The 15165-nt window shown below is 34.4% G+C and overlaps 1 protein-coding gene across 1 annotated transcript in view; it reads right to left on the bottom strand.

Annotated features, from left to right (window-relative positions):
* Positions 1-5386: 5386 nt before the first annotated feature.
* LOC145667690 (sodium-coupled monocarboxylate transporter 1-like) overlaps positions 5387-15165 on the bottom strand; it is a 33058-nt gene continuing 23279 nt past the window's right edge. The window contains exons 10-13 of the mRNA XM_081735150.1: positions 13283-13466; positions 11924-12010; positions 7424-7614; positions 5387-6395 (exon numbers count right to left, since the gene is read on the bottom strand). Coding sequence (XP_081591276.1) covers positions 6137-6395; positions 7424-7614; positions 11924-12010; positions 13283-13466 — 721 coding nt within the window. The 3' untranslated portion in view covers positions 5387-6136. The remainder of the gene's footprint in view (positions 6396-7423; positions 7615-11923; positions 12011-13282; positions 13467-15165) is intronic.

Below are 15165 nucleotides of genomic sequence, written 5' to 3'. Positions count from 1 at the left end.
CTACGAAATTATTTTAACTTTGACGGAAATTCTTGTAGGTGATATCTTTCAAATTTTAGCGGCCTTTACAGTGACTGTTTTCCATAGCTCTACAACAAAGCCTCCGGATAATTAGAACTTATGGTAACCGCTAATATTATAGCCAAAATACACTTAGATGTTCTATCTTACGGTGGCAGTTCTATCTTACGGTGAAACAACTCCTTTCAGTTCATGGTTTTACCGACACAGGACTGTAAAACTCTTTTCATATTTTGTGCAAAGTAGCCCCTGATGTGCAAAGTATATGTATATATATCTATGTATGTATATACATATGTATGTATAGTATGTATATATATATATATATCTTACGGTATATGTATATATATCCCCTCAATCTCCTCCTCCCCTGCGTTCTACCATCAAAATGAAACAAACTCTAAAAAACTTTTCAGGAACGAGCCTCATACATGTTAAAAATTTGATTGAGATCGGTTCAAGAGTTATCAAGTCACAAACTTAGTCACTTTTATTTCTATTTATATTGATTTCTGTACGTCTCCCTTTCCTGCTCCTCTCCTACGTTGCTTCGTCAAAGTTAAATGACAGATAACATTCTGCACTTGAACCTCATCTATGTTAAAAAATTGATCGAGATTGGTCGTTTGGTTAAGGAGTTATTGAGTTTTATTTATTATTTTATAACTCCCCCTTCTCCCCACCCTGAAGCTTTGCCGTCAAAATGAAATGATGAAAACACTCCCAGGCCCAAACCTTATCTATGTTGAAAATTCGATCGAGATTGGTCAGGTGGTACAAGAGATTAATAGTCACAAAAATAGTCACTTTCAATTTTATAATATAGATTTATTGTTGTAGTATAATGTTATATTGCTCAATCGTCGATGTGCCGTATACCTAAGGAGGATAAAAGTTATATTAATAAACAATTATTCAACTTACAAGCATCCGTCCATGAAATCAAACTTGCTTGAGCCTGGGAGCCGAGGCCATATCCATGTAGTCGACACTTATGGTGTACGGTATTATCGATCCGTTCAATACTCCATTTCTCTTTAGTTTTGGAAGAACACCACTAATATCCTTTGAAATGAAATAAAGTATCTAGTTTTACGTCCCACATTATGCATCAAGGCTAAGGGAGACGGTAATGATGAGAAATGACTGAAATAGTGGATTGAAGAAAGTAGGACAAACAGAAAAACACCGAGAAAATCCACGCACACAGTGTTTGTCCACCATAAAAGCTCACATTGCGCAAGATGACACATGTGTGGGTTGAAAACTAGTAATATCTACAGAAAACGCGAACAACCAATTCAGAAAACAACATACTGTGCCTATATGCTACAGGGGCAGATCGACTCACACGGATTGCATAAACTACTGGGAACACATTCACTCCAGCAGCATTTTTACTGGAGCCAAGAAATCCATGTCCTTCATTTTTACATTCTATATATATATATATATATATATATATATATATATATAAAACAATTAGTGTCGGTACTTGTGCAAGACTCTTGCGCAAGAGTCTTGGTCTTAGTCTTGATTTTGCAGGTATGGTCTCGGTCTTGGTCTTGGTCTTAGTCTTGCATCGGTATTCCTGGTCTTGGTGTTGGTCTTGCAAGCAAGACTCTTGCAAAAACTGCAAGACCAAGACTCTAGCGCTCATCACTACCTTCATTAAAGAGTTATTACCGAGACAAGCAAGATCTGATCACCTTTCACTTCATACAAATTACATCTTGTGACGAATAAATCTATTTTTGTCACTCAGTATCCCTCTAAACACTAAATATCGTATATGATGTTATAAGAGTGAAAAAATGGAATGAATAATTCCCACGATATTTCCGGCTTGGCTAAAGGAGATGGATGATGATGACGAATGAATGAAAATGGTGGAATGAAGAAAGCGGGAGGAAACGGAAGAACCCTGAGAAAATCCACGCATTCTGTGTTCGTCTAACACAAAGTTCACATGGCCGCTCTTCCACTGGGCTACCAGGGCCCCTATATAAGACATGGTCCTACATCTTAATGTAAGATAAAAACGTATTAAAATTTTCAACGACTAAGGTTTTCAGGTGTCTTGCTCGAAAAAGTGCGGACAGTATTTTTTTAAAGAAGCAAACGTTAGGTACTAATGTTACGTTCTCTTAATTCTCCTTTTGAGTGTTTAAAACTTAAAATCAAAACAATGGAGGAACACTGTGCTTTTTATACACAGGGAGCAATCTTTTCTGTAGACATTCCTTTTCATATGTTTTGGCATCAATATTTCCCTGTGTATAGAAAATTCCAGATCGTAAGCCGCACGAACAAATTGCTTGCCACACGAGCACTTTTGGGCCAAATTTGTCCACTGAAACACATTTGACCGAGTCATCCACATCTTCATCCTTGACTTTTGTATAATATTGAGGGCCAGGAAGTGTTGTAAAGTCCTCCTTCACGTAAGTTTCATCGTCCATCAAAACGCATTGTCCTTCCCTGCTCACAATTCGTTCATACAATTTGCAAGCTCGTGATTGTGCTCTTAATTTCTGCTTTGACGATTGTTTGGCTATTTTTTGCTTTCTGTAGGTTTTCAAATTATTCCTAGTTTTAATTCTTTGAACCATTGCGATCGAAGTACCTGCCTTTTTCGCTAAATCACGAGCAGATAATGATGGATTTTGTTTGATTAACCTCACCACTTTCTGGTCCAGTTTTGGATTACATGCACCCTTTTTTCGCCCCGATCTCGGCAAATCTGTAGAAGTAAAATGATTACCAAATTTTTCAACAATAGATTTCACACTTGCATGATGCACTTTCACCTGTTTTGCTATCTGATTGTAGGTGACTCCTTATTGGGAACACCATATGTGCACAATTTTGGAGTTCATTTTCCTCGGAATTCGTCCCATAGCCTCTGCAACTCCACACACGGCGTTCAACACGCTACAACAGCGAAATACAACTTGCCAACTAACCCGCAGACTGCGTGGACTCACTTTCAGCTGCCTGGCCCGTGCCTACCAGCGCCACCAATGTTGAGAGTTACTTTTCGATACAGTCCTTAATTAAATGAGCCCGAAATAAGCCCGATCTACAGAACCTTAGAAATTAACGCAAAATTGTATTTTTATTTACAGCAGTTAGAGGTTTAATATAGCAATTGTGCTCCAGAGAGAACCGTCCAATAAGCATCGTTGTACAATATATTTACAAAGTTAGGCCCGAAAAAACCGAGAAATTTAGTTGTATATTTAAACATTTACGACGCGACCCCTTCCGACATCTACACCGCATCCCCCAAAGTTTCACCTTTGGATCATGGTTTTGGTTAAACTCTGCCAGGCAATAGTCACAGTGTGGGATTTGGTAACTTGGAGCTATGTTCCCCAAGGAGAAACTTAGCTTACGTTGTAACAGTCAGGAGCCATCACTGCATAGGGCGCTAGGTCTCCCAATTGCTAGGAGGACGGTTGACTGGAAGGGCGGTGCAATTGGGACAGCAAATAGTCTTGTGTGATCTTGAAATCTTTTGTAAAGAATCTATATACATACACGTGTTAGTCAGTAAAAGACCGACCACAAATGTAAGGCTTGTCTTGCAAGGTGGTGGTCCATAAAAGTGTATGACGTTCTCACTAGTCTGTCCCTGTGAAACATTAACAAAGATGGACAGTTGATTGTATTTGACGTCGTCCACGGGCGTGAGAGAATTTCCAGAAATCGTTGTGATTATAAGCATAAAGTACTATATATCTAAAATAAAGGAGCAATTACTTGTAATATTTCCTACAAAATAGCAGTAAAACAATCTATAACTATACTTTCCGCATTTTCAGAATTATCTGAGATAGCAAAATGCTGTAAATGGTTCTATTATATTTACGTTTATTAAGCCACCTATGGAATTAGATATGACACTTCCTCGATTGATTTTGATGTTATCGTCTCTTTCAGAATCGAAGTTGTATGAGACTTGTACCTGCAGCTTAACATGGAGTTCAACTATGAACTCCCACTGAAAATCGAACCGGAGGTTCTGCAGTAAAGATGCATATGCTAACAAGATAGCCACGAGAGAGCTCGGATATGCTGCGCATTAAGCAGTTTTCGACCATTTTTCTGAAATATTAAAATTTTCATTTGCTTGGAACTTATTTCCATGTTATACGGAATATTGTAAATGTAGTATTCAAAACTGAGGTTATTTAGTTGTACATTGCTCCACTTGCGTTATTGTTGTTATTTAAGAGGCCTCCAAAATTTGGATGTTTGTGATAATGAAGTTTTCTTAGTTTATAACATTGAACATTAGTTATGTATTTTAAGTTCTTTTTTTATGTGAACATTTGGATACTAGTGTAGAACTATATAAGGTAATGCTATTAATAAGAATATAACTATGTTTGATTGGCAAAGCTGTTACTTTTTTACCTTTCATCTTTTATTCCAAAATACGTCAAAATGTTACATGTCGAGTTTTACTATACAAAATGTCACCATTTGAGCAGAGAAGGTGACAAAAACATAACTTCATACATTTTGTCATTTGTTTGTTATATGATGCATTCAGAGAAATGGAGTCAAGTTCAAGTTTTAGTCAATTTGGGACTTATTTCGACTTTACAATCTCTATCTGAAGCTCCTTTAAGAACTTAAATGCTTCTTGTCCAGATATTATAAATACCATTGTGATAAAATAAAAAGAAAATATAACTTTAGTGGACTTAAGCGATCGTACAAACTCTATGGCTCTTTATCTCACAACTCTGCTTATTGAACTTGATTCCCTTGTGCTCTGAACACTCCATATATTCCATATTTCATTTTGATCAGTTAGGTTAGCGGTTTGCAGATGATAAGGTGCTTGTTGCATAATTTGAAGAGAAAATCAATAAAATGTTAGAAATAGTAGGGAAGGGTTTAGAAGAATATGAAAATGAAAATAAATGTTAGAAAGACAAAAGACATGGTAATTGGAACGAAGGAATCGGTGTCAAATATGGAAGTAGGAGGGGAGAAAATTGAACAGGTGACTGAGTAGTATTATTACTGATGATATCAAGTATCAAGTGAAGTAAAAACAAGTATAGGAATGGCGACAGAAGACTTTAGAAGAAAGGGTTGAGAAAAAAAAACTTATATAATGCTTTGTTTGGGTTACAAACATGGACATTATACAAGAAAGATTAAAAACGATTGGAAGCTTTCGAAATGTGGGTGTGAAGAAGAATGGAAAGAATTAACTGGGCCGAGCTGAAAAAGATTCAGATTGTGTCAGAAATGGTCGGGAAGAAAAGAACAATTTTGTATGTTACTAACTAGAAGAAAAGAAACTGGTAAGAAGGCAATGTATCGGTAAGAAGGCAATGGGTAAGAAGGCAATTTATCCTGAGGGACGTACTAGAGGGTACGGGGGCAGGAAAGACAGAGAGGGGCTAATGAGACCACAATTACTGGACGATTTCGAAACAGAGGAATACGTGGAAACGAAGAGGTTTAGCGGAAGATCATGGAGCATAAAACCTTCTCAGTTGCAGCATGTGACCTTCCAATAACGGCAGAATACCTACGATGGTGAGGAGTTAACATAAGCATCTTCAACTCCAGCGCAGACATCTACTAGAACATTATCTGAAGAGCAGAACAAACATACTTCATTCAGTAACCGTTATAGGTTTGGCTTGCAGAAACTGAATATTCGTATCATCATCAAAATAAATACTCTCGCGTTATTGACATGTCATTTACTAAGAATTGGAGAACTTCCACGAACTAAGGTCAGTACTCACGTTTGGGTGATGGTTTACTGATTCAATCTCAAGCCATATTATTTTAGAGGTGGATCTTTTTTTAGTTCTCTCTGCATCTTTACATTCTCACTCCATCATTGTTCCCATAATCATTCACGAACGGAGCCACTCTGCTTTATTCAAACTTTTGCAATTGTGACATCTGTGGTTTGGTTGAAAAATTCTTATTCCTGTTATCCTTGTTAATATAAGACATGTAAGATTATTAACACAATTTTTCTTTGAAAGTTGTTCTTTTTTAAATGTCCGCATCATCTCTGCAACTAAGCACGTAGAGCCACTATATCTTTTAACATTTTATAATTTATCGTTCTTTAATCACACAAATCTAAATTCCAGTTTCTTCTTCTGTCTTCAAGAGATACTTTTGCAAGTAGAACTTCCTGAGTTGCTTCTCTTGCTTCCTTTGATAGAAACCTTCGAATTACTGGGGTAAAGAGAGTTGGGTCCATTTTCTTTGGATCATTAGCTCCTGAAATAAAACTCACAGCAAGGCCTACCAAGATAACTGTCATCGCTCCTAGTCCTGTGTACCATAGATAAGACATCCTGTACAAGGGAAATACACCATCCCTGAATAGAAGCAATAAAACATAAGTTACTAATCCCATATCTAACAAATTGAATTAAAATTTAATATATTTTGAATCTGAGTACATTTACACAATATCCTTACTTGCTTACAAGGAAAGGACATGAACCTGATATTCGGACATAATAATCAAATCTAGTCTATTCGATAAACATAATAAATTTATGTCCATGCACAAAAAATTAGGTGCCATGGACAACAGAGTAAGTTCCGGGGCCCATTAACCCTGCTAGTATATAGAAAATCGCCTACTCCCAGTGAAATAGTTATTGCATCAACACTGTACATTGGAAAGTCATAGCTTATAATTCATTCTCTTCAGTATAAAACACGCTTTCTATAGGTGCTATGTATTGGGGTTTATAACGTACATGAACAGGGAAAATCAGGAGAATGTCAGAATTATTTCCTCTAGATGTCTCTTCATCAAATTTGGACCCTTCTAGAGTGGCCATGTGTCCGAAAATGTGCCGAAAATTTTAGAATGTATCCGAAAATTTGCAATATAGGTCAACAAGAACCTAACAGAAAGTATTCTGCTGAACTTATAGTTCGCACAACAGTGTTCACCTCAGGTATTAGGAATAGTCAAAGAATATATATTATTTAAGTCTCTAACTTACATGCCATTCCAAAAGTTATCATAGAAAAGCAATTAATAGCATAAATTAATATGACTGGAGTGATGCTGCAGTAGCATTCCGCAAATAAAACTTTCAGTAACTGTAACAAGACATTATGTTTTAATCCGATTTCTGAAGTCTATTTCACCTAATCGATATGAAAGCTCAAGACGACTTACATAAAAGTATGTATCACTTTTTTTTATATCATGACAGATTGTAATATTTTAGTAATTGGGTATTGTAAATCGTTCATCTCCCTACCTTAAGGATACTTCGTAATATCAGGATTAATTATATTCTGTATGTTATGTGGATTACAGACAAAGTAACGCTGAATCTTTAATCAACGGTTGATAACAGATCAAACGAACATTTTTACTCACATAATCTGCTCTGTAATTAACGGAGGACTGGTGACGGAAATATTTGCCAATTGTAAAACGTCTGGTGCACAACCTTCCAGAGAGGTAGGCTTTTTGGGAAATATTATCTGCTTGGAGGCTACAGCTGCTTGGGTACCTAGAGAAGCCCATGCTACCAAGATCATAGCAGTAACACCACCGACCAGTGCTCCCTGTAAAAGAACATGAATTTGATACACTTTACACTCTCTCTTGTTGTATTGTTGATACTATGTTATGCACAGAGATGTATAATGTTGTTAGATTATTTTTAAAATCTATTAGTGCCTAGTATCACAGACCCATTTGTTAAATTTTAAATCTACTTAATAATTTTATTTTTATTTTTTTCGTTAATAATTTTATTTTGTCATCTCAAGGTAATAAACCACGTTCCGGAGTGTGCATTGAAAAATAAAGTTTCCAATTTGAACCCCAATCAAAAACAACAGACAGCTATTAGTAATGGGCTACAAAATCAGGTGGCGCGGGTGTGTGAGACTTGGCGCCACTGCCGCCGGGTTTATTCTTAACTGTTTTGTAGTTATTCTCTTCTAAATCTTCCCAAGTAATTTCACAATTTGTATTTCTTTTGACTTCCAATTTAGTACTTTTAACTACGCAAAATTCTAATTTTCGTTTTCTTCTACTTCTGAATAGAGCCCTAACTGTTTTTTGAACGCAGTTACGTATTTTCGTTCCACATACTCACTATACAGGCTCTGTGCTTAAGGGAATATTAAACTCCGATCCAGTCACTTATAGCTATATGATTACGATACTCGTCTTCAGCGCTGAAGATTCCAATTCAATTTCCGACACGAGCTCCTGTATTCTGGAATTCACATTAAGCTGAAGGTGAACGTCTCGTGTAGCGTTGGTGCTGGAAGGGACACTAAACTCCGATCCAACAAACAATTTAAGGTTTGATTTCATAAAATTGACTAATAACATAAAAGTTGGAAACGGTATGCACAAAACCGATCATTCCCTAAAAAAAAAAAAAAAAAAAAAAAATGTTACTATTACAAATTTCTATTTTACTACTAAAAATAAAAGCACGAAATTGGTATATGTAGTTTCTTCCTACACGAAAAATGGATCATACTGTTCAACACATATAGCACAAGGCATTTTAAACCAGTGCATACATAGTTATGAAACTTAGTATATTGATGCTACTGAATGAAGTAGACGAACACGAATTTTGGACACTTTATCTCAAAATGGATTTGGGATTTTAAATGTTATTATATATTTCTTATAAATCGTTGAATATGAAATGATTTAATTGACTACATGCATGCTTTTTCTTATATAGGATATGCCTATCTAATTTTGAAATTCCATTACCGAGGAGCAGAGAAGACAGAAGGATAGTTAATTATAATAATTACTAACATAAGTAGGTTTAACTTGAATAGTTGAGCAATATACATAATAATAATCTTCATAAATATTGCTTGTGATAATAATAAACTAACTAACTTAACTTGCGCTCTCTACACAGCGCATCATTCACACATGAGCATGAATCTCCTTGTCATTCCTCACAACAGCTGTACATGTTCCTTTACAGACACAAGTGAAAGACGTCTTGATTAAAAAAAAATGGCAAGGGATATCATAAAGGGGAGATATTTTAATTATCTCGCACCGTTTGCAAGATATGAGCCTACTTCCGGTTGGAGTTTCTAATGCATATATGATCACTGTTTTCTTTCTTCTTGCTTGCAGTATGTAATAAGCAAATACATTTCACACACAATTAATTATAATGTCAGTAATGTATAGTTTTCATTGGTCAAAACACTCCAAAGAACAAAGATTCATCTTAGACTGGAGAAATGGTTATCCTTCGGTTTTCCTCATTATCTGGCCATGATACAAAGGCCTGAGAGATATGCAACTCCTATATACAATTATGATACTATGTTGTGTTGGAATGTATAATTCGTAGGATATGCTGCTTTACTTTTTTAAAATTTCAACCCTTACAGTGCACTCCTGAAAATGTTTCTTTTTTAAATATTAATTAGAACTGGACAACCTATACAAGATTTGGAATGGACCAGTGAAAATTTACGTTTATATCACTTGTGGTTTTCGAAATCCTATCGTCGAAAGGATTGGAGACAAACATATAAATTTCTCTTTGGAGACAAACATATAAACGTAGCATTTTAATATATAGATTTAATTATTTTGTATAAAGGACACTTTCTGCTAAATGAAACGAAAACTGCCTTTGGTAGAAAACTATTGAATGGATATATTGATAGTATTTGTCAATATGTACTTTACAGAATCAAATGAAATAAACGCGTTTCCCTTCTTTACAATCTCAGTTTATAATTGACAAAAAATCTTCCTGATATTATGATAATATTGTCCTGAAGCTGCAAGTGTAGAAACACTTCCCTGATTTTCCATGTCTACGTATTATATAAGTATCATGTCGAAACATAATTTTATGTAATTATATATCATAATATTTACTGATATTTGCTATATATACATATATATTTCATAAAGTATATGATAATGGCTCAGCCTTGATTTCCACTCAATACATCTGCCTTCTTGTCAGAATCTACAAGAGCTATCTTAAAAATTTGTTATGAAAGTGGTGCATTTTTGTGGTAGTGTAAAAGTATAATGCAGCCACGTTTCAGATATCCACCCTTCAACTAAAATTACTATTAATTGAAGTTTCAAACAAAGCAATATACAGTATATCGAAATTGATTTCATTATATTTGGAATAAATTCCTATGGTAAGCCTGATCATTATAATGTCTTTAATCAGAAAATGCGCACTATTATATATATATATAAACCCATTACAGAAATACTTCCACCCTCTAAGCAATAGTAAGATGTTATTACTACGTGCATTTAGGGATCCCAGTAATGCATAACAACTGGCCTAGGTAGTCAGTCAGTATAAGGAGTCTAAAGGTAAACGCCAATATTTATATGTGTTTGAGAACATTCAGATCATGTGCTGGTAAAGATTTGTTTGATCGTGTACACGGCTGCACTAATGTGCTATCCTAATGCAAGTGTGCTAAATCCAGTGTCAACAGGGGAGAAATTGACACATCGCCAACAAAAATGTAGTGAAGGATAAATAGCGATGTTAACGTATGACTACAGGCTCATACAACATGCACGATTTAACAGTTGACTACTCAATACAATCATAGTCAAATGGAAACCATATCAAACTATGATTGCCATAATTCTTACAACCATAAAATTCATCTTCCTCGATCTTCTCCAGTTTGGATGAAAATTTACCTCAATCGTGTAATTTTCTTCAGCTCAGTCAAATGTCGTCGCTGCTCCTCGAAGAACCGCTATATGACATTTTTGTCAAAAATGAGTATTGCCATGGAAATGAACCTGAAAGCTAGAAGGCAGGGTCTCTTATAAGGTGATAAGTGAATATCCAATTGTTTCGCCACAGCAATAAAAATAATAGATTGAAATGAAAGGCTTCAAGTTCTCATCAGGTATGTATTGATCCTCTATGTGTTTATAAAGGCGCAAAAGATAACCCACATGTCCTACGTAAACACAATGTCCAGTGCATAATATACGCTGAACCAATTTTAGTATAGTTTTCAAGTGTTTCCGTGCATATTTGGCAAAATGTTAGGTTTGGAATGTTTTTTAGTTCTCCTGAAAAATTGTGGTTTTAACAACATAGCGGTACTTCAAGACGCAGCGATTGATTGTTATGTTAAGCCACTGTGTATAGAATGAATTACCTTTAGCTATTAACCAGACAACTTTCCAAAATATACTACTAGTGCGATTTGATATTTTTATTTTCTAGTAAATTTAATACTGATAGTTTATGTAATAGAAAAAGTGACCAATGATGAGGCATATACCAATCCATACATCTCATGAACCTGAAGAAAATGTTATGCTTGAGGGCCAATTCTCAAGTGTTGTTTTCAAGGAAATCGGTTCTCTATCACGCTAAAAGTATGTCGTTCGTCGCCAATAACAATACGTTTTTTGACAAAAGATTGTTTGCTTATTTATTCACTATAAATGTAAAAATGTTCACTTTTAAGTAGCATATTGTTTTCTTTGCTATATTTTCTTATGTCAATGTAGATACAAATACTCGTAGTAGTGATACAGAATGTTCTTACACCGACACAAATACTTCTTGTAAGAAAAGTGTTCGTTCGTTTGTTGTTTTAGCGTCCCTTTTTAGCTCTAAAGTTATATGAGATGTGCACTTACAGTTTAAGGTGGAATACGAACCGTCGTAATCTCCGCCGGGTATCTAAACATGGATGCTTGCGCTAGTCATCAGATTAGTGGGGAGATGTATGAGGAAAAAGTGTAAGAGATACTAAAGTAAACATTTTACATTCTACTTGCAACTTCTGTTGTACTTGTTTATACACCTAAGAAAAATAAGTTTTATTAACACTTTCCTGTCTGCAGTATACCTACCAATTCATTTGCCCAAGGGAAGAACATCCCTAACGAGAACAATCCTAGCAAAGCACCTGCTGTTATTCCTGATAAACTCTTCGTTAACTAGGAAAGAAAAATGCTTCTATTACCTGTCAAACTAATCTATGCTAAATATAAAAATTAGAATTTAATCCATATTACATAAAGGGTGGCCCAAAAGTAGATGTACAACTTCGTACTGATCTGAATATGGTAATTTATATAATTTCTTATTGTTATCCATACATATATTGACTTAATTTCTTTTATTCTGAGTTCTTAATTTATTTTCACTTATACATTAAGCTCGGAAAAGACCGAAGAAAGAATTCATTATTTTAATAAATTAAAATATCATACTTGATCAATGCAGAGTGTGTATCTACTTTTGGGCCACCTTTTTTAATCTAATCATTGATCCTTTCATATGAAATGACACAACTTAAAGTTACCCAGGTTTCAGGAGATTGTTTTAGTGAAGAGAGAATTTTATTTGCACCATGCGACAGACGATGTGCACCTTGATATGCGATATTTTTATACAACATCTTTTTGAATTTACTATCATTTTCAACATTTTATTTCGACAAGACAGACTTCTGAGTTGTCTCACATTTCTATTGACAGAACAGATAAGGCTATGTGAGACATTCAATAACAACGTTTTCTTTTTTAAAATTTACGAAGAATCCTTAATTGTACGATAATCACAACTAATATTAAGTATTCTTTATCTATGGTTTAATTTATACGTTGTATAAATATATAACTATTCTGTTGTAATTGAGAAATCTTTGCCAAAAAAAAAAAAATATAAAGATCAAAATTCAATGGTCTGAGTTAGAAGGGAAGATAAGAAGCAGCTGCATTTCCCACTTTGCAAACACTATACTCGTAATACGAAATATTGTATGACCATATGGAATGCTAGACTAAAATATACTATCGAAACACAAAAGCCTGATTTTTCATATATTATATTTGGTAATATCCAGCTAGCAAACACAGTCAAAAGAATTCTTAGGATAAATAACATTTAAATACTAGAACAGTCTTATGATGGATATAAGAAACTAATATGAATCACATGTTTACTTACAAACTTTTTTGCATTCAAAATTCGTTTTTACTTCGAATGATGCAATTTAATATTTTCCCTCAATAATAAGAATTGAAAGAATGCATGAAAATAACATCGAAATTTGAAGAACTAGGAAGAGTGGGGAGGTAGAATAATCACAATGACGTATGGTTATCTAGATAATAGGACAAATTTATATTGCGAATATGAAAATAATGGTCATCTAAAATTAAGAGAACAACTTTTTCTCCATTTTACTTTAGATGTATTTGTACCTGTAAAACAAATCCTAGTTTTTCTACAACAAATACCGCAGCTACGCATATTCCTCCAATGATGACTACGATCACTTTCATAATGAAACTAGCCGTGGCTTCTGAGATGTTCCTCCTCAATGCTGGCCTCACAAAATCCTCCATGATCACTCCTGTCATTGAATTCAACCCTGTAGACATCGAGCTGAGAAAATAAAGTCGAAAGAACCTATTCAAACGGCATTGCTAAATCATTAATTTATGTACTTACGTTACACAAGAACTGAAACATTATCAACCTTATGACTTTGGGACTTTTCCACATATTACTGACTTAAACATGTGGTTTCGTATCAACTCTTACGTAGGACATAGAAACTGATTTCTAAAGCATATATTTAACTAAACCATAGAGTTATATAAACGATTTATTTGAAAGTATGACTAACTAGAAGTGAATTATTGTTTTGCGATTAGAGGCAGAACCATACAAAGAACAATTTTGAGTAATATGTGTCCAAGTCAAAATATATAAGAAAGAAAAATATACAATAAAATAGAAACTAATCAGACCAAGGGTACTACGAAATTAACTACTGTAAATTCCGTAATCAAAGATAAGTACAAGTCATATCTTAGACGTCTATTACGTGTTGATGATTGAAACACACCAAAGTAAAGTCACATATATAATGTTTAACTCAGATACGTGAAAAGAAAATGACTGATACGGAACATTTTATATTAGAATTGAGTGACTTCATTATACATGTACACATAGAATAAAATAGGATAAATTTTAATTTTAGTTTTCAAACGGGCACTTTTGAAATACTGAAAATATTTACTTAAACATACTAACACATGTGACACAAAATAGTACAAACAGTAAAATAACTACAAGAAATACTGTATTGTTGTAATGCACTGCTTTCACGACATGCAAAAAATAGCGTTACAACAGCTGAGATGCAATTACTACATGCTGAAGCGTGATTAAATACAACACTTAATGCAAAATAGCATAATACATCTAGCTTAATAATTGCTTCCAATGGCGCAGGACTTTTCTTAAATCACCTGGTGGTATGTCGCGGAAAAAATATATCTGATCCGTTGTTTGTTACAACTGAGTAAAGAAGCTACAAAAAAATGTTCTTAAGATAATACCAGGAAAGATGAATTGTGTTGCAGATATGCAGTGAAAGAAGCTTTTGAGAACATGTTCATACAACTTTCCACATTCATTTCACTCCATTTGTAAATATTTTGACTACTAAATTATCTTGATGTTGTAATAAAGATATTAACCATGAGTCTTAACTACGAAAAAGCTATGTTTATGACAAAATACTTTGATGTGTTTCTAAATTCGCGCCGAAAGAAGAGTGTGTTTGTGCTGCACCAAAGTAGTGCTAGCTACCTTTATTATGTAACTAGTATTTCTCCTTGTACGAGTACTACAAAACTGGAAAAGTGTTTCAGCTATGGAAAGATGCCTTATATTCTACAATTGGGCTGTTGTGATTGAAATGTTCGAATGATTTGTCACATTAGAAGGTTAACGCTCTACATGATTAATCAAACTAGTATTCGGCTTCAGAAAGAAAGACGTTTTTGATATCGGTCAAGCAACAATTTGATTTTATGGTATCACAAGTCTGGGGTCTATGATGAAAAGAAGTTATTACTGTCATCGAGTAAGCTTTTAATTACCAAGAAATAGTAGAGATGATGAAGGAAGTGTTAATCTGTGCGAAAGAGAACAGAAGAATAAAGCCATTGTCCTCGTGGATGAGCAACATTAGAGTTCTATATCCATTGAATATTTTTGTATTTTTGTGGAAAAGTTTGTGGAGCGTTTAAGTTTAGCGCTACAACGGTCCGCAATAATGGTTTTACCT

Source organism: Thermobia domestica, chromosome 13 (assembly GCF_964235325.1).
Source record: "Thermobia domestica chromosome 13, izTheDome1.hap1.1, whole genome shotgun sequence".
NCBI lineage: Eukaryota > Metazoa > Arthropoda > Insecta > Zygentoma > Lepismatidae > Thermobia > Thermobia domestica.
The sequence above is the reverse complement of the archived record's forward strand: the minus strand, read 5'-3'. Positions and strand labels throughout refer to the sequence as shown.